Source organism: Canis lupus, chromosome 14 (genome assembly GCF_048164855.1).
Source record: "Canis lupus baileyi chromosome 14, mCanLup2.hap1, whole genome shotgun sequence".
Taxonomy (NCBI): domain Eukaryota; kingdom Metazoa; phylum Chordata; class Mammalia; order Carnivora; family Canidae; genus Canis; species Canis lupus.
This window is the reverse complement of record NC_132851.1, coordinates 35,759,537-35,786,709: the sequence shown is the minus strand read 5'-3', so window position 1 is coordinate 35,786,709 and position 27,173 is coordinate 35,759,537. Positions and strand designations below refer to the sequence as shown.

The following is a 27,173-nucleotide window of genomic DNA, read 5'->3' as shown; positions in this document are numbered from 1 at the left end:
ATGACAGGTGTCAACAGCTTGCAAATTTTACTTGTTTTTTTTTTCTTGCTTTTTGCTTTTTTTGTTTATTTGAAAATAAAGCATCACGGAGATGAAGGCTCACCTGGTCTCTGTGACACCTTCCCTCCTCCTCTCTCAAAAGATATTGTCACCAGGAAACTGCTCCACGCACAATCGTAACCCATGCCATGCTCTTCCTTTGCAGGGCCCACCAGGACCGCCTGGCATCCCAGGCCCCCCCGGACCCGGAGGACCCCCGGTAAGACTGGCTCTGCTTTTCTTGTGCAAGGTCCCTTAGGTGAGGGTCTCATGGCCCCCGGGGACCGGGAATGTCTCCGTGTACGGCCATCTGTTTGTCCTTCTCCTTCATGAGCGAGGAGGACTCCTCCTGTAGCTGCCCCCTAGCCTCTGAGCTTTCAGGCCCTAGATTAGACCAGAAATATCTCTTGAGCTCATGTAGCATGTGGGTTGGCTGCTTCTCGAGACAGACACGTCGGAGGAGGAACGTTAGTCTGGGGATGCCCGTAACTAGTTTGTGGTTTGGCGCCGGGGCCGCCAGAGGGCCGGGGTAGACACTGGTTGACATCCTGCCCCCTGCCCACATGTCCTGTAGCTGGGGAAGTTCTCCTGTGAGCGGAGGGGGAGGGGACCTAGCCACCAGCAGGGGTGGCCCTTCGGCCCATCCCACCAGGTGGGAGCCTGCGCAGTGGGGACTGCAGACCGGACACGGTGTGACAACTCCGCGTCTCACAGTGCCGCACACTAAGCATGCTCCGGTGCCCTGAGGTGTATCCCACCCCCCGCCCCAGCATCCTCATCACAGAGGCCTGGGACGTGCCAGGCAAGGCGTTGGGAGAAAGGCCCTGATGCTCCAAAGAAGCCAGACTAACGGTTGCTCCCTGTGATTCCCTTCTCAGGGTTTACCTGGAGAGATCGGCTTCCCGGGAAAACCCGGGCACCCCGGGCCGACGGTGAGTGCCCCGGAGCGTCCCCCACTCACTCTTATCCGTCCTCCATTGGTCCACGTCGGGGGTGGCTGGGCCCTCCCAGCCAGCCACCGGGGCTGCCGGCCTCTCTCCATTCCCTTTGCTCCCCTGCCAGTGGGCACCAAGGCCCCGGCGCCCAGCCCAACCCCTTCCTCCTGTGGTTCCTTCCGCGTCCTCAGTCTCCCGGCACGGCTCCCCCATGGGTCCCCAGCCAGGGTGCAGATCGGGGCATCCTCTCCGCAGGCCACCACCTCTGGTCTCTTTGAAGAGGCAAGTTCAGAAGCCCTTGCTGCTTAAAGCGTGGCTTCCTGTCCCTGTGGGACACGTGCAGAGGGTCACGGAAGTAACCGAGGTGGCGAAGTCTTCCTGTTCTGGGCCTGTTTGCATTTCCTCACTCCCGAACTCAGTAGATCCTGGGGACCCGGGGACCTTCTGCCTTTTAAGTCCTGACGATGGGACTCAGTGACCTTTGTGTCTCCACGCACGTAACGTGTGTGCTGTTAAAGCTGGGGTGTCCTAGTTCTGGCCCTGCACTCTTCAGGGCCCAGTGGTGGGGGTGGCTTGTGACACCACAGGGCTGCATCATCCTCATCGACCTGTGCATGACACCCAGGGAGGCCTTGTGCCCCTGGATGGATTTCCTGATGGCTGGCTTTCTCTCCCATGGGCCACTGGGTGAGGAGGGGGATCCAGACGGCACAGAAGAGGTGAAAGAGGTAAATCAGACCGTGTAGCGCCCAGCAGCAGTGCCTCCTTGTCGTTGGAGCTTTGGCAGATCCACTGGTGGCTGTAAATGGACCCCCACCCCCACCCAGGACAGGTGGCTAGAATGCCAGCATTCATGGCTAGAATGCCAGCATTCTCAGCTCTGCTGAATACCGAAGGCTGTGGGACGTCCACTCAGGGGTGTGATGCACACTCTAGGGCGACCTCATCCAAAGCTGACCACCTGCTCCATTGCAGCAGCACCAGCAAGTACTCACGAACCCAAAGTTACCTGCAGTGTGCCCCGCGAACACTCACGCGTGCCCTGCCACCCACAGCATCACCCACAAAGGGTGTATTCATGTGACGGTGTCGCAGGAAAGTTCAAACCTATTAACAATCACATGTGATGTAAGGGGTTCGTCAACAAGCACGCATGCTGGTGTGAACATTCAGGACACGGGAGAGAGTCGGGGGAAGAGGAAAAAGCAGTGGAAAGAAGGCCGCCGTGGCGCAGACAGGGACGTCATGGCCCCTGACAGTTGGAAGCACTGCCTCCGGCTTTTGCGTTTGCTCTCCAGTGAGATCATGCTTCATGGACCCGAGTGCCCTTACCCCCAGAAGCATGCCTCCCCCTGCCCTTTTAGGGGTTCCCTCCTGGGACCCCTGCTCCAGGAAGATGGGGCTGTCCTCCCAATAGGCCACCAGCCCAGGCTGGAGACTCCAGGGAATAGGAGTCATGAATTGGGTGTCAGGGGACCTCTTGGCAGAAAAATTACCAGGTTTTACTAAAATAGTAATAACTTGGAATAGCACTTACAGCTGCCACAGTAACATATGTTGCAGGGAAGGGATTTCCCTCCTAGCTGTCGTGGGGGGGAGGGTGCACCTGTTAGGTCACTTAAGGGTCAGAGAAAAAGCAGAGCAAATACATCTGGAGCAGCGGAAGGTGGAGCCGGGAGGCCTGGGTTTAAACCCTGTGGGGCCCCATTACCCACCACGGAGTCTGGAGTACATGCCTCGGCCTTTCTGAGCCTCTGTCCCCTTGCCTGCGACACCACCTATCGTGGTCTGGTCAGAAGGGGCTGGCGGAGGAGGAGGAGGCCACTTGTAGGGAGTTAGGACATGGAGCCCCTCAGTGTCGTGCTTAGAAATAAAAGGCGGACTTGATGAATTCCAACCAGGACGCTGGGAAGGGAGGAAATGTGGGCGGAGGTTTTGCAGGGAGCAGGAAACAAGGTGGGAAGCAGAAGACAGGGAGAGAGGGACCTGAGCGGGTTCAGCTCACTGTCTGGGTCCTGCCTCCTCTTGCCAACAGCACATGTCCGCACGGGACACCAGGCCCTGGCCAGAGGGTGAGGGCCATCTCCCTCATAAGGCAGTGTGTGGGGACAGCCTGGTCCCACCGAGACCGGCACGCTGGCGAGACAACGCCCCCCCTCAGAGGCGGGACGGCCAGGCTGCTGGCTACAAAGCCAGCTCCTGGCTAGAAGCCCCTCAGTGCAATGCACCCTAAATACACCTCTCATTGCTCCCTAAACATGCTTCTCATTGTGCCTTGTTTTCTCCCTCTTGACCAGGGCACACCTGGAAAGGATGGGCAGGATGGAGCACCAGGCCTGCCGGGACCCAAGGTTGGTGTTCACAGGGGCGACAGGAGTTTGGGACCCAAAATGCAGAAGGAAAGAGATGTTGGATTGTTGGTGAATATTAACATATGCTGATTGCTAGGGCTCAGGATCAGGGCTGGGGATCAGGGCTTGGGGATCAGGTCTGGGGATCAGGGGTGGGGAGCAGGGCTAGGGACCAGGGCTAGAGATCAGGGCTCGGGATCAGGGCTGGGGATCAGGGCTGGGGACCAGGGCTCGGGACCAGGGGTTGGGACCAGGGTTTGGGGACCAGGGCTGGGGACTAGGGCTGGGGACCAGGGCTGGGGACCAGGGCTGGGGACCAGGGGTCGGAATCAGGGCTCGGGATCAGGGCTCGGGGCCAGGGGTCGGGATCAGAGCTGGGGACCAGGGCTGGAGGTCAGGGTTGGGGACCAGGGATCAGGGCTGGGGACCAGGGCTCAGGACCAGGGATCGGGATCAGGGCTAGGAACCAGGGCTGGAGACCAGAGCTGGGGACCAGAGCTTGGGGATCAGGTCTGGGGATCAGGTGTGGGGAGCAGGGTTGGGGATCAGGGCTCAGGATCAGGGCTGGGGACCAGGGGTCGGGATCAGGGCTCGGGACCAGGGGTCGGGATCAGAGCTGGGGACCAGGGCTGGAGGTCAGGGCTGGGGATCAGGGCTGGGGACCAGGGCTCGGGATCAGGGCTTGGGAATGTTGGCATTCACCCGGTCAGACATGGGCAAGTCCTTTATTTCTGCGAAGGTGCCTGGAGAAGGATTTGGAAGCCTCACACTTTAAAACGAACCTGTTAGAAATACGCACGTGTTGGCCAGAAGTAGCAACTTTGGGATGCTCAGGACATAGGAGACTCTAATTCTAAAAATATTCTTGTGAGGCTCATTATGGTAGGATCATTAAGAAAAGAGTCAGAGGTTAAGTATCATAAAACTGAGAAGCAAATTCCCGGTTCCCACACGGCACACGAACAGCCGCGAGTCGGCCCAGTAAATATTTCCACCAGCGAACGTGCTTCTTTCCTTCCAAACACGTTCGCTCAGGGTGTGGGGCAGCGGTCGGCTTCTTGAGAGCACCCATCATCCTCTTCAACAAATAACCCAGAAATGCAACTTTTTCATGACCAAACACAGAATAAGTGTGGATTTAATTTCATTTTAAGGGGGTTTATGTGACCACTCCCCTCTTTCTCCCCATCTTTCACAAGAAGACGAGAGGGCGAACCTAGTATTTCAAAGTCTCCAAATTGCTCATGCCTCCTCTCGTCTACTCAGTTGTATGTTTGGGAAATAAAACAAAAGCAGAGCCATGGCGTATGGAACCTGAGAGGTGGTTTGGCCGCCGTGGCCTCGCGGGGGCAGCGCCTTGGCTGGGGCTGACCGTGACCCCCAGGCCCCATGCCCTCCGCCAACCTCCGTGTGCACCCCTTGCAGGGCCAGCCAGGAGACAGAGGAGAAGACGGTCTGCCTGGAAAACCCGGCCTTAGGGTATGGACCCCCCCCTCCGCCCCAGGTTCTGCCCACTGGTGTGTTTGTGGTTGTGGGAACCGCAGTCAATGGTGGGAGCACGGTGGGTGAGCTGGGGCCCGTCTGCAGGGGTGGGGGCGCCTGCGACTGCCGCGCGGGCTGGGAATGGTCACGGCAGGCCCGGGACACAGGGAGCGGGGCCAAGGGGTCCTCGGGAAGCCTGTAGATGGGGAACACGGCCTCGAGGGGAGCTTGTCCCGCAGCGGTCAGCGAGAGGGACTCCGCTCTGTGTCTGGGGGTCTGTACCCGCCCCCCAGGGTCCCTCCGGTGCTCCCTAGCACCTGGCCCCGCTGCTGGCGGGTGCAGCCCGGGGCGTCCGGCCCCCCTGCGCTTGCAGCAGGTGCTGAGGGCTGTGGGAGAGGCAGAGGCCAGTCCCCGTTGTGTTTGGACAGGGCGCCTCCTGTGGGTGTGGGGACCCCCGGTGCCAGGTTTGGATGGCTTGTCCCCTCGGAGGCCCACGTCGTGGGCGGCAAGGTCTCCTCTGTCTTGAGGCCCGGGGTTCAAATCTCAGATGTGGCCTGAGCTCAGAATGCAGTGAATACGGGAGAGAGGGCAGGACCGTGTGTGTGGCGCCCTGTGTGTATCTGGTGTGTGTGTGTCTGTCTGTGGTGTGTGTCGGTTTGTATATGTGGGGTGTGCAGTGTGTGTGTATGTGTGTGGTGTGCGTCTGTGGTGTGTGTTGGTGTCTGTATGTGGGATGCATGTGTGGTGTGTATGTCTGTGGTGTGTGTTGGTATGTGTATATGGGGTGTGGGGTGTGTTTGGTGTACAGCGTGTGTCAGTGTGTCGGGGGAGGTGAGTGTATGTTGTATGTGTGTATGTGTGTGGTGTACACATGTGGTCTATGTCTATGTCAGTATGTGTATGTGGGGTGCGTCTGGTGTGTTGTGGGCGGGTGCACGTGTGTATGTGTCAGTGTGTGTGGGGGTATAGGGGTAGGGTGTCTGGTGTATGTGTACATAGGGTGTGTGTGGGGGGGTGTTTATATGTGGGGTGCGTGTGTGAGGTATGTGTATGTGGAGTGTGTTTGTGGGGTGTGTGTGTGTATACATGGGGTGTGTGTGTGAGGTGTTATGTGGGGTGCGGGTGAGGTGTGTGTACATGGGGTGCATGTGCAGTGTGTGTGTACATGGGGTGTGTGGGGTGTGTCTATGTGGAGTGCATATGGGGTGTGTGCATGTACATGGGGTGTGGGGGGTGTACGTGCGGTGTGTGTGGGGTATGTGTATGTGGGGTGCATGTGTGGGGTGTGTGTACATAGGGTGCGTGTGTGGGGTGTGTGTACGTGGGGTGTGTGGGGAGTGCATGTGGGGAGTCTTTGTGGGGAGCGTGTGGGGAGCATGTGGGGTACGTATATGGGGAGCGTGTGGGGTACGTGTGAGAGGTGTGTGCGGGGAGCACGTGCGGGGGCAGGGAGAGCGTGGGCTGACAGGTGCTGCACCCTGGCCCGTGTGATTGCCTGGCCCGCCCCCCCGGGGCCCTGTCCAGCAGGTTCCCAGGGCCAGTTTGCCATGTGGCCGGTGGGTCCGACCCAGCCCAGCAGGAGCCGGGAAGGGCCTGGCCTCACCCCTGGCCCCGGGAAGGCAGGACCCGATCACCTGTGGGCGGCGAAGGTGCAGGGGGTGCAGCCGCAGGCGCCCTGGTGTTGCCTCGCCTTCCACACAGCGGGCATTCTTCAGAAGACGACAATGTGTCGCGCACCCCCAGGTGGATCCCGTGTGGCAAGAACCTCCCGGGTCCCCCGAGAAGCCCCCTGTTGTCTGGGTTCCAGATCCCTGAGGCCCAGCCCCTGAGCCCCATGAGTACACAGACGGTTGTCCCATTGCCACCTACAGGACTGTGGTCCTTCCTGTTTTAAGAAGCATCATATGCATTTAAAAAGCACTTTGATGATCCTCAGTCACTGAAATATAATAATGAGTAATTTATTGTGCCACCTCCACGCACGCCTGGGTGTGGGTGCGTTTAGGGGGGTGAAGCTCGTGGTCTTAAAAGCACCCAGGCCACCGTTCGGTGTTTGGTTGAAATTCCATCATTTTCTGGAAAGGACTTGTTGGGCTGGCACAGGTTGGCTGATGACCCAGTAGATGGTATCGTGGGGACCACACCTCACAGTTGCATCTTCTCCAATTTGTAAAGTGGAGCCCACGTCCTCCTGGGCTTGCACAAGTGAGTTCCGACCTCGTGTCCGGTGGTCTTCGGAGCCTGGCTCTGGCGCGTGCACGGGCCTGCAGGAGGCCGTTGCAGATCACAGGAAGTGTTGGGATGACCTCACAGGTGCCCTTGGAGATTTCTGTGGCCTCAACGTCTGCGACGTGCTTTGTATCTCTGGTGACCTCTGAAGGCCCGAAGATCCAGCCCACACGTGTCGTTTTTGTCCGATTCCTAGTGCGATACATTTGGAACATGTCTCCAGGAAGTTCAAAACTAGGAATTTTTGCAGTTATACCTTCACAACATACTCAGCAGCCTCCAAAACCATCTGGCCTGGGGCCTTACGCCTGTTTTTTTGTTTGTTTGTTTTTTGTTTTTTTGTTTTTGTTTTTGTTTTTGTATTTTTTACAAAATGCCAGCTAAAGATAAAAAATCTTCCAGGATTACAGCTAAGTCGTGGACAGCAGGTTTAGGGGTCCATCAGGGAAGGGAGCTGGCTTGCAGGGCGCACAGATCGGGAATTCAAGACGCCGCCCAGCCCCCCGGCCCCCGGGGCCTCTGATGTAGGGGCTCGTGGCGCGAACTCAGGAGGCACTTCCAAAGCTCATCAAAATGCCTTCTGACCACACCCGGACGCGCAGTGGCTTTCTCAGCACGAGAGAAGCAATCCCCGCGGCGAAGGGGTTAGCATCCCAGCAGATGTAAGGCGACAGTTGGAGTGGCACGTATTTGCGTGACTCCACGTAGAGCAGTTTTTACTAATTGTTAAGACTGGGACTTCACGGGGAATCAGAGTGCGTGGAGGACGTTTCTGGATGGGCCAGTGCCCCTGGTGGCACCAGAGCCGCAGCGCCCAAAGCTAAACAGTGCATCGGGATCCTTTCTTTTCTTTTTCTTTTCTTCCCTCCTCCCCTTCGCCTCTGAGAAGTGGTGGTCATGCTGGCCGTCACCAGCAGCGGAGTCTGGCGTGGCTGCGGGGGCAATCACGACGTGCACGCGTGAACTTGCTCGTTCATTCATTCGGGGGGCCGTTCACTTGCCAGAAGACCATAGTCCTCACGGAGAGCTACACGACGTGCTCCTAAACACACGGCCGTGCTCCTAAGTAGCACGATGGGTGTTAGAGGTCGGCGTTCAAGAAGTCAGTGGTTTTCGAGCCATGTCATTGGTTAGAAAGTATGGTCCTTCCCCCCCCCCCCCCCACCGACCCCTCTCCACCACCACACACACAAATTCGCATCAGTGGTCTGCAGGGACTGGTTAACACAGCAGCCTGATGTCCTGGGGCCAGCAGACAAGGCCCGTAGAAGTCTCCCGCTTCAACACGACCCCAAAATGCTACCCAGGAACCGAAAGGCTGAGGGCAAAACTTCATCCAATCCTCTAGAACCAGCATGTATTCGGGGTTTGCGTTTGGACATTGACCAGAATTTCCCCCCAAGACCTGCCCTTCCTGTAGCACACCTCGGGACAGGAAAACTAAAGCTCTCACCCGCCTCTAACCCGGGGGCTGCCTGCGTTTTCCAAAAAGTCTGAACAGCAACTGCGGGACAGCGGTCAGCCCGGGCATGCTCCTCAGTGGTTGCTCCTTCATCACCGGGCCCAGCCTGGGGCCCGGGCTCCCCTGCCACGTGTGCTAACGGCTCGGAGCGGGATGGACCTCGGAGTCACAGCTTTGGCCCGTTGCTATTGCGCTTTGTACGCTTGTAGGTTCAGGATGGATGGATTCAGCGGTGTGACATGGGTCAGCACGGTTCCAGCAGATGTTTCTTTGGGGGGCAACTGAGAAAGGATGTGCAAGAGTGTGGAGCCCCCTCCCTTTGGAAATGCCAAAGGCTTAGGGTTTCTGTAGCCCGAGCTGCCGCATAGAGTCAGCTGCGTAGAGCGCGGGCTGTGACCCTATGCGACGCTCATGCCCCAGAATCCAGAATTGCGGCCCGCAGGTGCTGTGAATGTGTGGGGCCGGGGGAATGACAGCCATCGCCGCAAATGTGAGCGGAAAATAATGGGGTGTCTGTTATTCTGTCTCCAGGGTGAAGTTGGGGAGCAGGGCCTGGCAGGCCGACCTGGAGAGAAGGTCTGTTTGTTCATATTTTCGTTCATTCATTCATTCATTCATTCATTCATTCGCTGGAGATCTCAGGGGGCTGGGGGGCAGGAGGGGGAGAGCACAGGTCTGGGGCCCGGCCCGGCCCACAGGAGAGGCCCCTCACCTCCCCGAGAGCCCAGCAGACAGCGGTGCTGTGTTGTTTTCGCAGGGAGCAGCGGGGCTCCCAGGGGCTCCCGGATTCCCAGGCGTGAGGGGAGAGAAAGGAGAGCAGGTAAGTGGCAGCGCCGCACCTGTGGCCTCGCAAAGCAGCCCCCTCTGGGGTCCAGCCCCTGGGCCAATGGGGTGGTGTTACCTGGGGCTCAGGAGTATTTCCCCAGGTTCAAAGTCAAGGAGAGGAAGGGGCTCAGGCCCTCTGGCCTGCCAGCTGAGAGAGAAGTCTGCAGAGTGTGCAGCATCTTCAGAGGGCAACAGGGTGGGGGGTCATGTCGGGGGCCCAACGGGGATCGGGTGCCTCACGGTCACTGACAGTGGCCCACGCAGCTGCGTTTCACCTTGACGTTTACCAATAAGACAGCCCAGGTCGAGAGAAGAAAGGGATTTTTTAGCCAAGGTCCACTTGCTCGTACGTGAAAAAGGCGGGTGTTGCGTTGTGGCGCGTTCTAATTTCCTCTTTCGCCGCAGGGAGAGAAAGGTGGGCTGGGCCTCCCGGGAGTGAAAGGTGACCCAGGTGAAAAGGTACGAGCTGCTGCTGGCCGCCTGGCCGTCGCTGCCTGAATTGGCCAAGCGCCCTTCCGTGTGCATGTGCCTCGCCTGCCGTGCGGTGGGGAGGGCCCCGGGCTCCGAGCCTGAGCTGGGGCCTAGATTCTAATCCGCTTCTGCCCGCCCGGTGGCTCTGGGCACCTTGTCCGACCTCCCTCTGCCTTGGCTCGCTGGCTGGGAGATGGGTTCACTGATCCTTCCTCCGTGGGGCTGCTGGGAAGCGGGACGCAGGTCTCGTGTGGTGGAGTGAGACTCGCAGTCTGTGCCGGGACCGCCAGATGCACTGCTCCTGCGGCGACTCTGGCGATCCTCAGGGTGACCCTGAGAGGGGTCCTGTTACCAGCAGCATCCCCACTTCATAGCTAAGGAAACTGAGGCACAGAAAAGCCACATTGCTTTCTCAGGAGCATATTGCATTAAGATCGGAACCCCAGCAGTGGGTCGCATCAGGGTCCTGGCTCCCAGCAGGGCAGTGCCTGAGGCCGGCCTGGCCCGTGGGCACCTGAGCAATGACGGCGCCCCCAGGAGGCCTGGCTCTCCCCATCACCTGTCACCTGCACGATGCTCCCCCCGCCCCTGTCTCCCCATGTTTGCACTGCCTTCCCCTCCAGTCTCCCCTTTCTCAGTCCCCCTACCCCTCCTCATTGTCTCTGGGGTCCAGGAGGGGCTCCCACTTTCTTCTCTCTTGGGCTGGAGGCTGAGGAGGGCTTTACTCTGCACAGACCCGCTATCTAGACACGGAGGCCCAGAAATGGGAAGGGCCCAGGCTTGCTGCTCTGGTGGCTTTTTTGGAATTACAATTTTCATTTGAGAAACTCATTTCCAGGATGCAGAGGACTCCGCCAGACCGTAAAGCCCCTTTTATTGCTTTGATAGAACTGCAAGGCCTCCGGCCGAATCACATCCAAGCTTCCAGGGAACCGGGCCTGCCGTTCTTTCCTCCAGAGAAATATGTAATAATAGATCATTCTGGTCAAAAATCCAAAATAGGACATTAAAGCAACATCGTCCCCTTCTGACTGTGTCTTGTACTTCCCCGCCTCTGCGTTCGAGGCCCATCCTCCTCGCCACCGGCTCTGACCCTTTTAGTCCAGTGGCATCTTGGAAAGTGGGAACGATCATCTCCTCCCTCAGCAAGGCTGCCGGGGCTTCATGTTTTCCCGAGATGCTGGGATCTGGGCCCGTCGGGTGGCGAACTCTAGAACTCATGGGTCCTTCTGCAGCCGTGCAGGGGGTCATTGGGGGTCTTCTCCGCCCCACCTGCTGTCCCTTCTTCACCCTACAGCGCCAGGGAGGGGGGGCGGCTCTTCCCAGAAGGCAATGTTTAGACCCCCTGGATTGGAGACGTGTCTGTTCCCCTGTCCTCCGCTCTTTAATACACCTCCATACCTTGGCTTGGCTTGTGTCAACACCAAATGTACAGACCTTTAAAAATTGTAAAGAGAAAGGAAAAGAGTTTCATTTGAGCCCAAGTTAAGACAGCTGCCCTGACGCACAGTCTCCACAAAGAGGAGAGTGCTCCGGGAAGAAACATTCGGGGCAGGGTTCTCTATATGCCTTTTACATATATATGATCATTGTGATGAAGGGCAGTCCAGAAAGTTACAGACTTTATCTTGTGTTTTTAGTATATGCAAGGCTGTAAGACTTCAATCTTATGGGAACCAGGGAGGTTTTGTGATTTTTTTTTTTTTTTTTTTATGTTTGGAGTGTTCCCTTTTAGTTATTTATTTATTTTTTCAACAAGGCCGACATACAATGTGTGCTAGGGCAGAAATAGAGTCCATGCTTTTAAGTTTTGCTGAGTCATTTTGACGTTGGTAAATGTAAAAGTATAGGGACACCTGGGCGGCTCAGCGGTTGAGCCTCTGATTTTGGCTCAGGGCATGATCCTGGGGTCCTGGGATTGAATCCTGCATCGGGCTCCCTGCATGGAGCCTGCTTCTCCCTCTGCCTGTGTCTCTGCCTCTCTCTCTCTGTCTCTCATGAATAAATAAATAAAATCTTTTTTTAAAAAAAGTGAAGGGATAGCTTCCCTAGTTGCCCAGGAGCTGAGCCCAGACACTTAAGTTGAAAGTTGAAATTTTCCTTTATTGCCAGGAAACACTCAACTCTGATTATTTGGACTTTTTAATGTGGAGTAAACTGGTTTAAATGAGCTTGGTTCTGGAACACGACGATGTCAGTGTCAGGCGGATAATTGGGTAAAATCGGGTAGTACAAATAACACTGAGAAAGTGTTTTTCTTTCTGGAAAAAATTCTAGAACTTTAGTGAAGGCATTGCTGCTTGGATTCTGAGAACCAGGCTCAGCCACATGCTGGCTGTGACTTTGAGCAGGCAAATGAGCATTAGGTGTCGGTGTCCTCATCTCGGAAATGGGAATGCCACAGTGTCTGCCTTGTAGGCACTTCTCTGGAGATTCAATGAGTCAATACATATAAAAACATAACTCAGTTGGGACACCTGGGTGGCTCAGCAGTTGAGCGTCTGCCTTCAGCTCAGGGCGTGATCTCAGAGTCCCGGGATCGAGTCCCACATTGGGCTCCCTGCAGGGAGCCTGCTTCTCCCTCTGCCTGTGTCTCTGCCTCTCTCTCTCTCTGTCTCTCATCAATCAATAAATAAAATCTTAAAAAAAAACATAACTCAGTAACTGGAATTAAATACTGTATAACAATAGAAACAATATAGCTATTTTATCATATAATTATTGCTTACTGAGAGTGGCCTTGTCTCTTTCTAAGCCAGTTTCATTCATTGGTTTACTAACAATGCATGGAAGGCCTGCCCTGGACCTCACCCTGGGCCACTCAGAACATGTGTGGACACAGACACCCATGTCCTGGCGTCACATGGCCCACCTGGAAGGACGGCTTTGGGGACCGTGTCTGCTCCCTGAGGTTTCTTGTGCATGGGTAGACTAATGGCCCCCTTGCCTGGGGTCAAATGTAGAACCATGTCCTCCTCCTTGGGGCCCTGCTGAAGATATTCAGTCAGTCCCTCTATGATGCTGTGAGCTGTCGGTACTGCCATCATTATTTTGTGAAGACGTAGACAAGCACAACGAGGTCAAAGAATGTATAAAATGGAAGATTGAAGTTAAATCCCAGACCTGTGTTGTTTACAGGAATGTAGATTTGTCCCCTCCCAGTCCCCTGGGAAGGGCCCGTCCCCTCCACGCAGGCTGGGCTGGGGCCCGTGGAGTCTGTAAGGGAGCTCCTGTCTTTATGCCCAAGGGCACAGAGCAGGGATGTTTGCTGCTTCACGGGCCGTGATGGCACTAAGTGTCATCAACGAGCAGATAGATCATGGATCACTTGATTTCCGTATTCACGGTGGGATAGCATGGAGTGATATAAGTGATCTATGGCCACCCATGTTAGCATAGCTAATTCTCAAAGCATAAGGTTTCCTACAACTGAAATAGTTAATAATTTGGAATCTATCTCTCTGTCAAGGTAGATGCTGGGCAGGTGGTTCTGTCATCTGGGGAGAGCTGTCCCAGGATAAACAATGTTGGCAGGAGAATTAATGGTCATTCATTCATTCATTCATTCATTGATTTATTTTCATCCAGGGTGAAGCTGGTCCCGCAGGCCCCCCTGGATTACCTGGCACTGTAAGTTACTCCGCTTCTCCTCCTCATCCTTCTTTGAATCCCTCAGGCATTGGGTGCCTCCCTTCCTCCCAAACCACTTAGTTATAAACATCTTTCCAGTGGAGATGGCCACTAGGCAAGCCTATTCTTAGGTCTTGTGATCCAGAAATACTTAAGCTTCTGTAAAAAGCACCTTGTGTTTATTGATTTATTTTATGCAGCAAGCATAGTGGCTATTTATCAGAACATTGGCTAGACACAGTATGTACCCACCCATTAACATATGAGGAAACTGAGGTCCAGACACAAGAAATAGGAATAGACTTTGTCCAGAGCAAGACGGCAAAATGGATCTATAACCACAACTCATGCTTCCACCCTGTGCAGGCATGAGGGCAGGCATTGTGCTTGGTGATGAGTAGTGAGTAAGGCCTTGGGCTTCAGAGCTTGAAAAAAGTGAGTTTGAGTTCCTGAGTCCCTGCTCTGCCATCTACCAGCACTATGGTCTTAGGTACATTGTTTAATTTCAAAGACCCCATCTTCTCATTTATTAAGAAAAGATATTATACCCAGCTGTCTTGTACATTCCTAGTGAAAATTAAATGAAATAATGCAAAGTTCATAGTCCAGTTTCTGATACATAATAAACACTAAATTAAAAATAAATTCTTAAAAAATAAATAATAAAAATAAATTCTATATAAATAGGGGAGGCTATTTTGGATGCTTTTTTTTTTCCATTTTAATATTTCTTCCCAGCCATTATATTCTGTGCTCTGATCAGTTGGTTTCAGGGACATTGAACGTGGCTTCAGTGCTGGCCATGGTTGGGCAAGTATGGATCATTCAGTTCCCTGAGCAGGGAACTGCCTAAGAAAATAGAGACAGAGAGATGAGAGCCTGAACACCCAGAAATCCCGTTTATAGTGTGACAAAGAATCTCTGCTGTGGTTTTTATGTATGTTAAATCATTCTTCTACAGCTCAATCTCCTCCCCACATACACACCTGTCAAAACGAGACTCAGCCATTCCATAAGGATGTCAGAAGAATCTCAGAATCAAATTTAGATTTGGAACCGGTCATATAAAACTTGGTGTAATAATGAAAACGTCTAATGTTGGCAAGCATGCAGGGAAATGTATTATTTAGTAGGAGGGCAAATTGGTAGCATCGAATTGAGAAGTTGCTCAGTATTCACATATCATAAAGTATGTACTTGTTAGCTTAGAAATTTCGTTTCCAGGCATCTATCTCAGGGAAATATTTGCATTGTGTGTAGTTGAAAAAGCATGCACAAGAATGCGCATTGTAGTTTTGCTTATAATGAAATGTTACTGGCCACTTATATGACCAAAGCATAGAATTAAGTGCACCACAGAATATCCATATCGTGGAATCCTATTCTATAAAATACACACACAAGCATATGCACACACTCATGTATATATACACAATATACGTGGCCTTGAAAAGATACTGCTGATACTCAAGAAAGCTGCCTAGAGAAACCAGCGTGACCTCCAGGGCCACCCCGGTGGGGCACGTTCCTACCCCACACTTACTTACTACTGGTGGGAGCTTTGTTAAGCTTTCACCTCTCTGCTTCTAATTTTCTTATTCATGATGCAGGGAAAACATGATCTACCCCTTGGTTATTGTGAGGAATATGTGGTTTAAACATGTAAACAAGAACTAATAATCATGTGGTGGCTGTTGATATTTGTATAACTCTTGTGCAAAATCATGCACTTCTATACATTCATAATTATGTGGAAATACATAGAAAAATTTGCTAAACTGAAAAATAGTGATTTCTTCTGGAGAAGGAATTACTAGTATTTGGGGACATGGAAGACAAGATGGATTTGAAAAAGCTTTTGCCCTTCTATTTTGACTTCATTGTGTGATTATTTTTTTAGGATTTTATTTATTTACTTGAGAGAGACAGAGCGAGCATGAACAGGGAAGTGGGGGGCAGAGGGAGAGGGAGAAGCAGACTCTCTGCTGAGCAAGGAGCCCGACATGGGGCTCAATCCCAGGCCCTCAAGATCATGACCTGAGCCGAAGGCAGATGCTTCACCGACTCAGCCACCCAGGTGCCCCCTTGACTTCATTGGGTGTTTGGACTAGAATCTATGATGCCCTTTACCCTGTTTGCTTATTGTTTGAGCACCTGCTGTGAGCCAGGTGCTGACAGGGTTTGGAAACCCTGGAGCTTTCCAGCCCAGGCAGAGAGGCAAACTCAAGTCACCTGGTGGCCCTGATACACATATGACAGGTTATAGTAAATGCCAGTGAAGAACAGGGTGCACTCAGGGAGAGTAACAAAGGGACGTAATTTATAGTTGAGGGGAAGGGGGTTTTGAAGACAGGACATTAACAAAAGGCCTGAAGGATGGGCTGCCATCAGCCAGGTAAAGGAAGGATAAGAGCATGTTCCCAGCTGGAGGAGTAGCAGGTGCAAACGCCATGTGGCCAGAGATGTCATGAGACCTGCAAGGTGCTGACAGCAGCATGGACACAGGGTGGAGCCAGAGGGCCATGCCGGCCAGCCCCTGTGTCTCTGGGTGCGGGGATAAAGAGTTTTGCATAAGTTGGCTCCCCGTGCCCAGAGCGTGTCTCCCCTGGTTTCTTCCTCTCGTGCATCATGGCCAGCAGATGCTGGTAGAGGTGGATTCTGGGGGAGGGCCCGAGGTCCCAGCCTCTGATTACTTGCACGGACTCTCCATTTCAGCCATGGGACTCTGGGCAGGGGAGGTTTCTGCCCCCACTTTATCGATGGAAGAATAGAAACTGACAGGTGGCCACATGGTTTTAGGCAGGGGTGTGACTCCAGGGTCCCCCAACTGCCCACCATGCTTTGCTGCCCTGCCTCACCCACCGCTCCGGGACTGGAGAGAAGTTGGTGTTGATGCCTGTCAATGCTGACCATCACTCCAGGAAGCCCTGGGGCTCCATCTCCCACTTGGTCCATTTCTTAGAGGCCAGTTGTTACAATCGAGTCATCCTTTTCTCATTTCTGTGGTTTTCTTTTCAGACATCCCTGTTCACACCGCACCCAAGAATGCCAGTAAGTAGCTGCGGCCCCTCCTGGCTCAGGTGCCCCTCAGCCAGGCCTGCGATGCCTGCACTCTCTGGTGGTGACTTGCCCCCAGCACATAGGGCCGTTGAACTTCTAGATTAGTTCTGGCAGCTGGGGTTGGGGAGTGGGGACGGGCCCACCTGCAAGGACCTGGCTCCAGTGTCAGGCCTGCGACAGTCCAGTGGCCTGGAGGTCACCTGCTCTGAGGATAAGGGTGGCCCTCTCTTTGGGTGAGGTTCTGAACAAAGAGCTGGTGGTCTCGAGGAGACCAGAGCTGTGTAAAGTGGCTGCAGACTGAAGGATCCCGAGAAGCATTACTGAGGATGTGGGTCGTGGTGATGGGGACAGATGCGGATACTGAAGCGCATGGGGGCACCCAGGCCTAAGAAAGGCCGTTCTGAGAGAGGACAGTGGGGTCCCAGCCAACTTCGGGAGGAGTGAGGGTGCCAGTAGAAGGAGCACTCGGGGCCTCTCCTGAATATTGACCCCTTAACAAACAAGGAGGCTCACCTTCACTGCAATGACTAGGAAGCTTCTTCTCTGTTTGGAAAGGCGCTCGGGGAAGCATTCCCAGGCTCTCCTCTTGCTCTCCGCATCACTGAGGCCAGAGGCACAAGCTTGCTTGCCCCTCTGCTCTCAGGACAGTGTTCTCCTGTTATGGGACTTGGCCTGCTGCTCGGGGCCACCCAGCAGCTTAGAGCCTGTAGATGCCCATGTGTCAGAGTTGCTTTCTCCCCAAGCTCAGTGTTACGTTGATAGACTTCAGAAGCTGCGGCTAATCCTGTGTTTGACGGGAAAGATGGGGAGCAGAGGGCTGGAGCCAGGGGCTGAGATCCTGGTGGAAGGAGAAACACTTTGAGCTGCTCCGGAGGTGAAAGGGAGAGGAGGAGGGGTGGACGGGGCATCACCGGGTGGTGTGGACTTCAGAAGTACTCGGGAGTTGCCTGTGGGAAAGGACAGATTTAGGGGGCTCTGGCTTAAAGATGATTTCCAAGGCATTCTGGCCAGACGACTCATGATGGGAAGCTGGGGCCTGCCAGGCTTCCCCTTTGTCTTCCCTTGGTGATGCTCTCTGCAGCGTCTGAGATTTCTGAAAACTAGGAAGCCACTTCAGGTGCAATGTGAGAAAATTGTGTCTATGAGGGAAAAAGGAAAAAAAAAAAGAAAAAAATATGCATTGTGGATTATTGCATGAATCTCTCTGGACTGGCCTCATCACCATGGTAACTGTATTTTTATTGATGGTTTTGAAGAGTGTTGTTTGACATCCTCCCTGCTCTCCGGAGGCGTGCTCCTTGGAGTCCCTGCTCATGGGGCAGGTAGCAGGGTTCACGACATAATTAAGGAAGGGAACAGAGAAGGAGGAGGAGGAGAGCTGGGAGGAAAAGCCTACCTCCCTCCGCCTGGGGTTGGAGGAGTGTGCTGGGCCTGGCTGGGGCCTGCACCCTGGGGAGGCCTCCAGGTGGTGTGTGCAGGTATGGAGGAAGGAGGGCCAGGTAGCCTCGGGCTGGGGAAATTGCAGCGAAGAACTCAAGAGGGTCTTTGTCGCTGGGAGCCAGCAGGTGGTGCACAAGCAGCCGCTAGGGAAGGATCCGGGGCAGCCTGCAGAGGAATCTCCAGGATGCCAAGCAGTGGCCGAGTTCACCAGGGTGACACTGAGCCCAGAGAGGGTGTTGATGTGACTGACGTCACGGGGGCAGTCAGGAAGAGAAGCCAGTCATACCCATGCAATCAATATTATTGATCATCAATCAATGAGCATGCGCTCATCCGTGTGCTCCTGGAGTGAAGGCTCTGCCTCCCAACAGACAGACTGCCAGCCCCGGACTGGAAATGGCGGGAGCACCTTGCCCATGAGCCCCCGGGGGTCCCTCTGCTGGCCTGGCTGACCAACTCCTGAGTCCTGAGCCGGGCTTCCTGCCACCAACAGCCCCTTCCCCCAGCATCTTTCTAGTGCTTCACCCGAGATAACCCTGTGACTTCCAGTGACTGGAAGATCAAAGAGCTTGGACAGTCCCCACCATGGGAAGTGTTCTAGAAGGAGAACGTGCTAGGAGAGAGGCGCTGCTGTCCCTGGCGAACGGAGCCGGGGTGTGCTCTGGGCTAGCTTGCGATGGAGCCTCTGGAAGGAGGGGTGAAGTCACACCCGTGTGGGTGCCATGGAGCCCTTTGCAAAAGCGATCTCCGTGAACGCTGGCCACGGCTCCCTGGGGAAGGCCGCGCAGGTTCCATGCCACACACACGATGCAGGCAGAGAATAGCAGCCAGGGCCGTGCAGATGCCAAGTGGGGGGTCCAGCTGGGAGAGGAGGGCGGGCGGGAAACTCTGGGGCAAGGTCTGCAGAATGTGCCTGTGCCTGGGGACAGAGAGCGGCCTGTCTGCCCTCTTCTCCCACCACTGGACGTTTAGCACTTCCTGCCCCGGGGTCCCTAACTCTCCTGTTAGAGTTTGCCTTCAGGATGCTTCCAGGGGAGCCTGGTGTCCCCCTGAGCAGCCCATGGCGTGCTCACACAGCTCTAGGTCCCACTCCTTGAGATGGAGCCACGGTCGGCCCTTCCAATGTGCAGGCTTCAGCTGTTACTCAGCCCCCAACGTGGCACCTCTTGTCCTGCCTGGGGCCCATCTCTTCTTTAGCAAAAGTTAGACACCCCATTCTGGCCATCACGATTGTAGGGTTCAGCCCCCAGGCTGTCAGGTCCCTCCAGTGAAGGTCCCTCCCCAGATTCTCCATCAAGGCAAGGAAGGGGAGAGGCTCAGGGTCTGAGAAAAGTCTTTCCCTCAACATTCCTTCCATCGTTAGTTATTCGCCAGCTTGCAGGCCTCGGAGCTGGAGGGGGGTGGGAGGCAAACCCGAAGGGTGCAAATAACAGTGAAACTGCTGTGGGACGAGTCTGGGGAGGAGGAGGATGCTGCCTGGAAAGTCCCCAGGTTTGGGGTCAGCTTCCCTGAAGAAGCGATTCTTGGCCTTCGATTTGAAGGTTGTTGTAAGCATCATGAGTCTGAGCGGGGTGCGAGGGGGAGGACCCCGGGCAGAGGAAGCAACCTTTGCTAACGGGTCAACACAAAGGACGGGGGTGGCCAGTGAGGCTGATCCGTGGACGGGGCAGGGCAGGGCGTGTGTGCTGTACTCTGTGCTTCTCCAACAGGGAGAGCAAGGGCCCAAAGGAGAGAAGGGTGATCCTGGCGTGCCTGGGGAACCGGTGAGTGTCCTGCACCCCGTGCCCCATACCCCTGAGCCTGTGTACTGGTTCCAGGGTGTCCACGGGCTGCGTGGCAGCAGGTCTCTGAACCGCACGGTCTCCCCACAGCATCCCCAGTAGCCAAATGCAGCCTGTTCCTCCTTCCCCAGGACTCTGAGGACAGCCCCCACTATGCATCCCAGAACAGGCCCATTGCATGTGTCCTTGCTCCCCCCTCCACTCCCCACTAATTGCTGGAGTGATGACTGAGTTCCTTGACGGTTGTTGCATTGCAGGGATTGCAGGGCCATCCCGGAGAACTGGGGCCTCGGGGACCCACTGGAGCGCCGGTAAGAAACCCTCTGTCCCCCTGTGGACTCAAAATCCTGGACTGCCCCTCTGTCCCTTGGGGTCCCCCCCAAATGCCCCCACCCCGTCTGCTTGCCTGGCATGCTGCCGCTGCCCCCCAGGGGCGCTGCCACAGGTGCTGTGAGTCCAGTGCCTCGCGGCTGATGCCCCTCACTAGGCTCCCCGAGAACGCCGCCCTGGGGGTGGGTGCTGCTCTGGACCCCTGGGTGGGGAAGGAATGCCAGGGCATGGGGTGGTTCAGATGCAGGAAGCCTCTCCGTCCCTCCCAGCTCTGACTGGCTGCTCTGGGGTAAGTGACACGGGTGCAGATTAGCATTTTGATTTTGCTATTTCTCTTGGCCTGGGCTTCCTAGCTGCCTCTCTCAGGGACACTCTCTGGAGAGGTCCCCTTGGAGTGACTATCGGGGCTCAGATCTCAGGGGGCTGCTGGCCGGCTCTGTGCTCCTGGGCCGCCCCGTCTACATAGCGCCAGTGCTGATCCCTATACCTGGGGTGGTGAGGATGGGATAAGGGAACAAGCCATGCGCCAGACGGCTGCCAGGGCCTTGTGACTCCCGCGCACGTCGGGCTCTGCTCCCTGTCCTGCACTTTGCACCCGCCGATTCCAATGAGCGGGCTGTGCCTGCAATGGCCCTGCATGGGGACGAGGACAGCATCCCCTAGATGTCTCCCCTCCCCCTTGTGTCCCGGGCAGGGTGCCAAAGGACAGGAAGGCCCACGCGGCGCACCCGGATCAACTGGAAACCCCGTGAGTCCTCACGCATCCTCCCGAGGGGCCCTGCAGAGGGAGACAGGGCCAGGCCCACGCACCTGCGCTCATAGCTCTGGGTGGGCCAGAGGGCAGAGTGGAGTGGTGGCCGGGGTGGGCAGCCCTGGGGCAACAAGGACCAGGACAGACAGACCGGTCTCTACAGCGTTCCCAGCATTCCAGGGCTTTGTCCACCTGCCCAACCCACGATCAGAGTCTGCATCCACACGCAGGGGTGTGATGCGCACAGGGACAGACACCCAGTCACATGCACACGTCCTCTAAAACCAGCGTGCACATGTCCCTACAGAAACTCCCAGTGCACAGGAGCAGCTAGGGACTCAGGCGGACGGGGGCCTTCATGCACCTGCCTTCTGAGCACCCCACGGCTGGGCCTTCCCTCCCGTGGGGCTGCTGGCTCTCCGGGGCGTGGGCAGTGGGCCCCCGGGGGCTGACTGCGATCTGTGTGGGGTGCAGGGCTGTAGAGCTCAGGCGCCCACGTGGTGCTGGCAGAATGAGGCCGCCTCCACGAAGGGGTAGTGGTGGTGAGATGGGCCGTGGCCACAGGCAGCACCCTTGCTCCCCAGCCCCTGGGTTCTGTGTACCTGCTGTTGTGCGCTCACAGGACCCAGGTCACCTGTGCATATGTCCCGGTGGGGATGGGGTCAGCCCGGGGCAGTGACCAACACAGATGTCACAGGGCAGGGTGGGGGCACGGCTGGCAGGCTCCTCTCTGCTAGTAGAGAGCCCTGGACGGGCACAGCCTGCAGGGCGGTGGAAGCTGAGTGCAGACAGGGAGACCCAGGTACCTGGGGAGTTCCCTGCTTCCCATCTCCGTGGTGTGGACCCCCACACCTCCTCCCGTGGAATCTTCCTTAACCATGGGTGTTGCATTCAAATCTACTTCCTCCAGGAAGCATTCCCTGATTCATCTGTCAAAACTAATCCACACACACAGGCATGCACGTGCATACCAGCACCACCACTCCATGCCTTGGTTCCTCTAGGAACCCCCTGGAGCCCTTCTGTCCTCCTGTCCCCCACGTCTGTGCCAGAATGCCACTCGCTGGGGGTTTAAGGCCAGCTGGGCACCTCAAGACACGCACGGGAGGAGGCTCCCCTTGGTGGTGAAGGCAGCTCCAGGTCAGAAGTAGCGAATTGCAGTGAATCAAGGAGAAGGCAGCCTTGGAGAGAGGCTGGGGTAACTCTTAGTGATGGCTACGCTGGGTCTTTCTAAACTTCTGCTTCCAAATAGGGCGCTCCTGGAACTGTAGGCCCCCCTGGTGCCAGCGGCCCCCCGGGAAGTGTGGTGAGTAATGGAAGAGGGCTGGGGCCCCAGGGCTGCTTGTGGATCTGCAGAGCCTCCCCTGCTCCCCCGCCCCTGTAGGGGGGGGTGTAGGCATAGGCATCCTTGCTCCCATTTTACAGATGGAGAAATGGACGTCCCAGACAAGGGCACCTAGAAGGTTACCCAGCCTAAGGCTCTAGGGCACTCATCAGGCCTGCCCGGGGGGTAAACAAAAGTGTTAGAAAAATGCAGAAAACTGCAGAAAGCCTGTACACATGGGGGATGTTGGAGTCAGCCTCAGAGTTTGCCTTTCGAAGACACAGGACAAAACTAAGGGGTTTGTAGGGGTCCTGATGCTTAGGGTCCCTGGATGCTGAGCAAGGCCACGGCTGCAGGCTTGTTCTGTGACCTCTGCGGCCACTCCCGCAGGCCTCAGCTCTTCACATTCAAAGACAGAGCACACTGGCCAGATGGCCACTAACGACCCCCTGTGCCCGCCGTGCGGAGTCCTTGCCTGCGGGGCCCGGGGTCTGCTGGCCGGCCAGCTTTGAAGGCCACGGTCCACACCGATTCCTGCTTTGAAATCCTGCCCTAAGACACCCAGCACCGTGTCTAGCTCAGGGCAGCAGAGAATCAGTCCACCTGAAGCCGGCTGGGGCCCGGCCTGTCTGCCCATCAGCCTGTGCGGATCATTAGAGGGGTTTGGAGGACAAATTTTGAGCCTTTACACATGCCAGCATCTGTTCCAAGTACTTTACGTGTGTGAATTCACTGAGTCCCCTCGACCCTGGGAGGTGATTGTTCTCACCGCTTCTAACATGAGAGGAGATGCAGGGACAAGGGACAGTGAGTCATCCTGTCCTTCGTGGTCGCCAGAGATGCTGCTGGAATGTGGCCCGTGTCACGTCCCTCCCCCTGCTCCTGTGCCTGCCAACCCTGCATTCCTTCGCCGGGAGAGTTTTCTCTGGCTTTCCTTTCCGAGACCACCTAGTGCAGCCACAGGACAGGTGGTTATGAGCTCCCCGGGAGGCAGGCCTGAGGGGAGGGCTGGGTAAGCCCCGGGTCCTTCCCCTGGAGGGCGCGTCCTGCACCAGCTCCCAGAGCTGCCCGCCATCCTCCCCTCCCTCACTGCTCTGCTTCCCCACTGGGGTGGCCCACGGCTCTTTTGCTTTGTCTCAAAGTGAACCCCCAGGCGATGTCAAGGACACGGGTGGATCAGGTCCTGAATGTGGAGCCTGTGTTCTAGGTCACCCTCGTCCTCCCTGGTATCCAGTGTAGGCTGGGCCCTGGCCTCTGAGAGCCACAGCCCGGGGCAGGAGAGCAGACAAGGAGGAGCTGCTCAGGCCGGTGGGGAGGAGATGGGGAACTGAATCGGGGATGGGGAGCCCATGGGGACAGGGTAGCCGTGGCTACAAGGGCGTATGATCCCTTCTCTGGGGACCACAGGTCATCATGAACTTTACCATGTGCATAACCTGTCTTTTTTTCAGGGCCCCCCTGGCATCAGAGGCCCCCCTGGGAAAGATGGAGAGCGTGGAGAGAAGGTAAGGCCTGGCTGCTCTCAGCATGTGCATCCGTCCTCAGCTTCTTGAGCAGCCGTGGAGGCGGAGGCCCAGCCACTGAGGCCTGGGTTAGGGCGCCCGAGCCCAAAGGGGCTTTCTAGGTAGAGGAGAGAGAGGCCATGCAGCCACCTCTCACAGGATCCCAGCACCCGTGAGTCAGATGGATCCCGGGGGAACAGATGGGAGCCTGAGGAGGCCTTGGGAGGCGAGGTGATCACCTCACCTCTCAGAGCAAGGCCTGACCCCCAATCCTGCTTTCTCTCAACTCGATGCACCAACAACGTATCATGCATCTCACTCCTCTGTGCAAACAGGACGTTTTCCCAAGTTTGAGAAAGAGATCCGCGTATTAGAGGGAAGACAGACAGGTGCTCCCCCCAGGACACCAACACCCCACAGACAGAGGTAGAAGGCCCCCCAGCCTTTGGAAATCCTGTTTCACCCTCATTTTAGAAAGTGTCTGGGGTTCATGGCTGAGGGCCTGCTGCCGGCTTCCGGTGGGCAGAAACAGGGTTCTCCTCCAAATCTCACACTCACAGGACAGCGACCCCCGACCGCACACACTCCACCCGAATGTCGGGGTGCCGGTGTGGAGGAGACGCCTGGTCTCGGGCACCCTCTGTGCACCTGGACTTTCTCATCTGTGGAACGAGGACAGTGATGCATCAGTGGCAGGTTATAATGATGAAGTACAGAACTAACCCATCAGAGGGCTCGGCACAAGCAGGTGTGGACATCGCAGCCCGTCTTCCCCTGCAAGCAGTGTCACTTCCGGGGACAGGTGTCCCTCCAACCTGGCGGACAGGCCGCAGGGGCCCCTTTTAGCACAAGTGCCTCAATGTCCCTCTAGGAATCCCTTCAAGACCCCGTTAGCCAGAACCTTTTAAAGGAGGCATCATTTTGTCCTTTCTATTTTGGCAGAATTTAACAAGAATAGATGGTACATTTGCATTTTGGCAGGGAGGCTGAATCTTAGAATTTGTGTCTCGGAGAAAAATGATTTATCGCGGAGGAAAACGGTCAGCCAACCTGTGGGACGTATCTTCAGTTTTTGGAGTGTTGGCTGATGATAAGCCCAAGAATAACCCTCATGCGGTGCAGGTGCTAATTTTTGTTTTGAAAGGAGATAATGCCGTCGTAGGCTACAGTAATAAAAGTAGAGCACCCAGATGAAGCCAGGGGAAAAAATAACCCCGGCCCATCTGCTGCGCCTTGATTATACCACGTCTGAAAATTGCGCTCTATTCTGGACACACCGTAAGTAGGGCGTCGATGCCTTGAGAAGGCGGTGACCAAGATGCTGGAGGTTTTGGGGTCCCCTTGAGAGCCAGGAAATCAGTGGGCTGTTGGCACATGTGTCGCTAGAGGGAGCCAGACACCTCTCTGTGGCTGAGCAAGAGGCCAGGCCGAGGGCCCAGAGCTGGGGCTGCATGGGGAGGGGAATCCCGAATGCCCTGCAAAGTGCTCTTTCTGCCTCTCAGGGTGTCCGCTGGCTGGCCTGAGGCTTGGGGAAGCCGATTGGACCCTAGGCTCGCAGACAAGTGCCCTTGCTTTGGCTGCTCTTGGTCCTTAAGGTACCCAGCTCTCCTTCAGGGTCTGTCTGCAGGCTTCACGTCACAGCTCAGCCCCCAGGGAGCCCTGCTGGGGAAGCGGAGCCCCTGTGGCTCATGTGGTGCAGCACAAACTCCACAGCCAGGTGGCCACAGGGGCTGGAGACCCTGTGATCCGTGGTCCGAAAGGAGAACATTATTTGCCAAGGGCAGGCTCAAAGCCCAGCTCCCTCCCTCCTGAGGACCTGGAGTCTGTCTCTGCGTCCCTCTCCTCCCTCCACTTCAGAGCCCTGAGCTGTGTTCCTATTGCTCAAGACCTACAGTGCGAAGAGGCGGGTTAGAGTCTCTCCTGGGAACTCCCCAAGTTTGAGTGTCATGTGTCTGGAAGACTCCAGAGAGGGTGCTCTTGGCTGAATGTAAAGAAAAAGTATGTAACAGGGCTGCCCGATAAAGGAATAAGGCCTAGGAAGGTAGTGAGCTCTCTGCTTTTGGAGGAATTCAAGCAAAAATAGGAGGACCTCTCCACAAGAGATGCACCAGATGCTTTCCTGCAGTAGATCCAAGGCTGGACTAGAAAAGCACTCATGTCCTGTCCGTTCTCAAGTTCCGCCTTGTATCAGCTTGCCAAGTCTCCTGTACCACAGTATCACTCACTGGGGGGCTTAAGCAACAGAAACACCCAGCCTGAACCTTCTCACCATGTCTGGAAGCCCTAAATCGGGAGGCTGGTTCCTCCCAAGGGCCACGAAGGGAGCATGTGTTCCAGAACCTTCTCCTTGGCTTATTGACAGCTGCTGTCCCCTGCGTCTTCACACTGCCTTCCCTCTGTACTTACCTGTATGCAAATCTTCTTACAAGGACAGAAGTCCTACTGGATCAAATGCTGTCCTCCTCCCTATGACCTCAGCCTAACAACTAATTGCATCTGCAGATATCTTATTTATTAACTGAGGTTGAGGGGGATTAGGACTTCAGATAACAAATTTGGGGGGGTACCCAGTCCAGCGTACTATGTACATTGTATAGAACAGTCGGAGCATCACCTGGACACCTACTGACCCCCTTCAGGCTGGCTCACCATTGCAAAGCTTGCCTTCTGCACATCATGGATCCCGGAAACTGTCCCCTTTTCTTTCCAGGGGGCGACAGGTGAAGAAGGGAGTCCAGGGCCAGCTGGTCCCAGGGGTGATCCCGGGGTTCCTGGGCTCCCGGGGACCCCCGGACAGGGAAAAGACGGAGAGCCGGTAAGTGTTTGGTCCAGAGGCTTCTGTGCCCATTCAACCAGGCCAGCATTGGAAACAAAAAGGGAGGGGAAATTAAAGAGACTGGCTGGCCTCCCAAGGATGAAGCAGGAGAATACACATAAATCTGTAGATTGTGGCACTCGGCGAGCATTTATGATGTTAGCTATGGAATCAGGCACTAAAGCACCCTACACTGAATCCTCACAACTACCCCGACAAGCGAGTACTTCTTTTTTCAGTCCGTTCAGGCTACTCTAACAAAATACCATGACTCAGTGGCTCTAAACTTCTAGTAGAGGCTGGAAGTCCACGTTGAGGATATCCGCATGGTCAGGTTCAGGGGAAGGCCCTCTTGGGTTGCTGAATGCCCACTTCTCGCTGCGTCATCACAGGATGGAAAAGATGAAGAGTCTCTCTGGAGCCTCTCTTACAAGGACAAGGATCCCATTCACAATGGCTCCACCCTCACATCCTAAACACCAAAGGCCCCACCTCCTAATACCTTCAAGGTTGGGCCTTCAGATTTAACAATATGAACCTGGGACCCACACAGGCATTCAGACCAAGGCAGTGTTATCAACCGCACATGATTGATGGGGAAAATGAGGTTCAGGGAGGTGAAGCACTTGCCAAAGTCCCAGAGCTTGGCCGCGAACCCACAAGGGACTGGACCCTCCCTTCTTCCCTCACACTGGCTTTCCACCAATACATCCACATGTAGAATTGTGATTTTTTTTTTTTTAAAT

General features: G+C 55.5%; 1 protein-coding gene across 7 annotated transcripts in view; it reads left to right on the top strand.

Annotated features, from left to right (window-relative positions):
• Positions 1 to 27,173, top strand: part of COL22A1 (collagen type XXII alpha 1 chain) — a 260,852-nt gene that overhangs the window by 144,541 nt on the left and 89,138 nt on the right. For 5 of the 7 annotated variants that reach the window (XM_072774624.1, XM_072774625.1, XM_072774623.1 and 2 more), the window contains 15 exons: positions 206 to 259; positions 918 to 971; positions 3,272 to 3,325; positions 4,751 to 4,804; positions 9,030 to 9,074; positions 9,256 to 9,318; positions 9,729 to 9,782; positions 13,383 to 13,424; positions 16,443 to 16,475; positions 19,634 to 19,687; positions 19,963 to 20,016; positions 20,730 to 20,783; positions 22,039 to 22,092; positions 23,562 to 23,615; positions 26,323 to 26,427. In XM_072774624.1, coding sequence (XP_072630725.1) covers positions 206 to 259; positions 918 to 971; positions 3,272 to 3,325; positions 4,751 to 4,804; positions 9,030 to 9,074; positions 9,256 to 9,318; positions 9,729 to 9,782; positions 13,383 to 13,424; positions 16,443 to 16,475; positions 19,634 to 19,687; positions 19,963 to 20,016; positions 20,730 to 20,783; positions 22,039 to 22,092; positions 23,562 to 23,615; positions 26,323 to 26,427 — 828 coding nt within the window. The remainder of the gene's footprint in view (positions 1 to 205; positions 260 to 917; positions 972 to 3,271; positions 3,326 to 4,750; positions 4,805 to 9,029; positions 9,075 to 9,255; positions 9,319 to 9,728; positions 9,783 to 13,382; positions 13,425 to 16,442; positions 16,476 to 19,633; positions 19,688 to 19,962; positions 20,017 to 20,729; positions 20,784 to 22,038; positions 22,093 to 23,561; positions 23,616 to 26,322; positions 26,428 to 27,173) is intronic. The other 2 variants (XM_072774626.1, XM_072774627.1) reach the window with 2 other exon arrangements.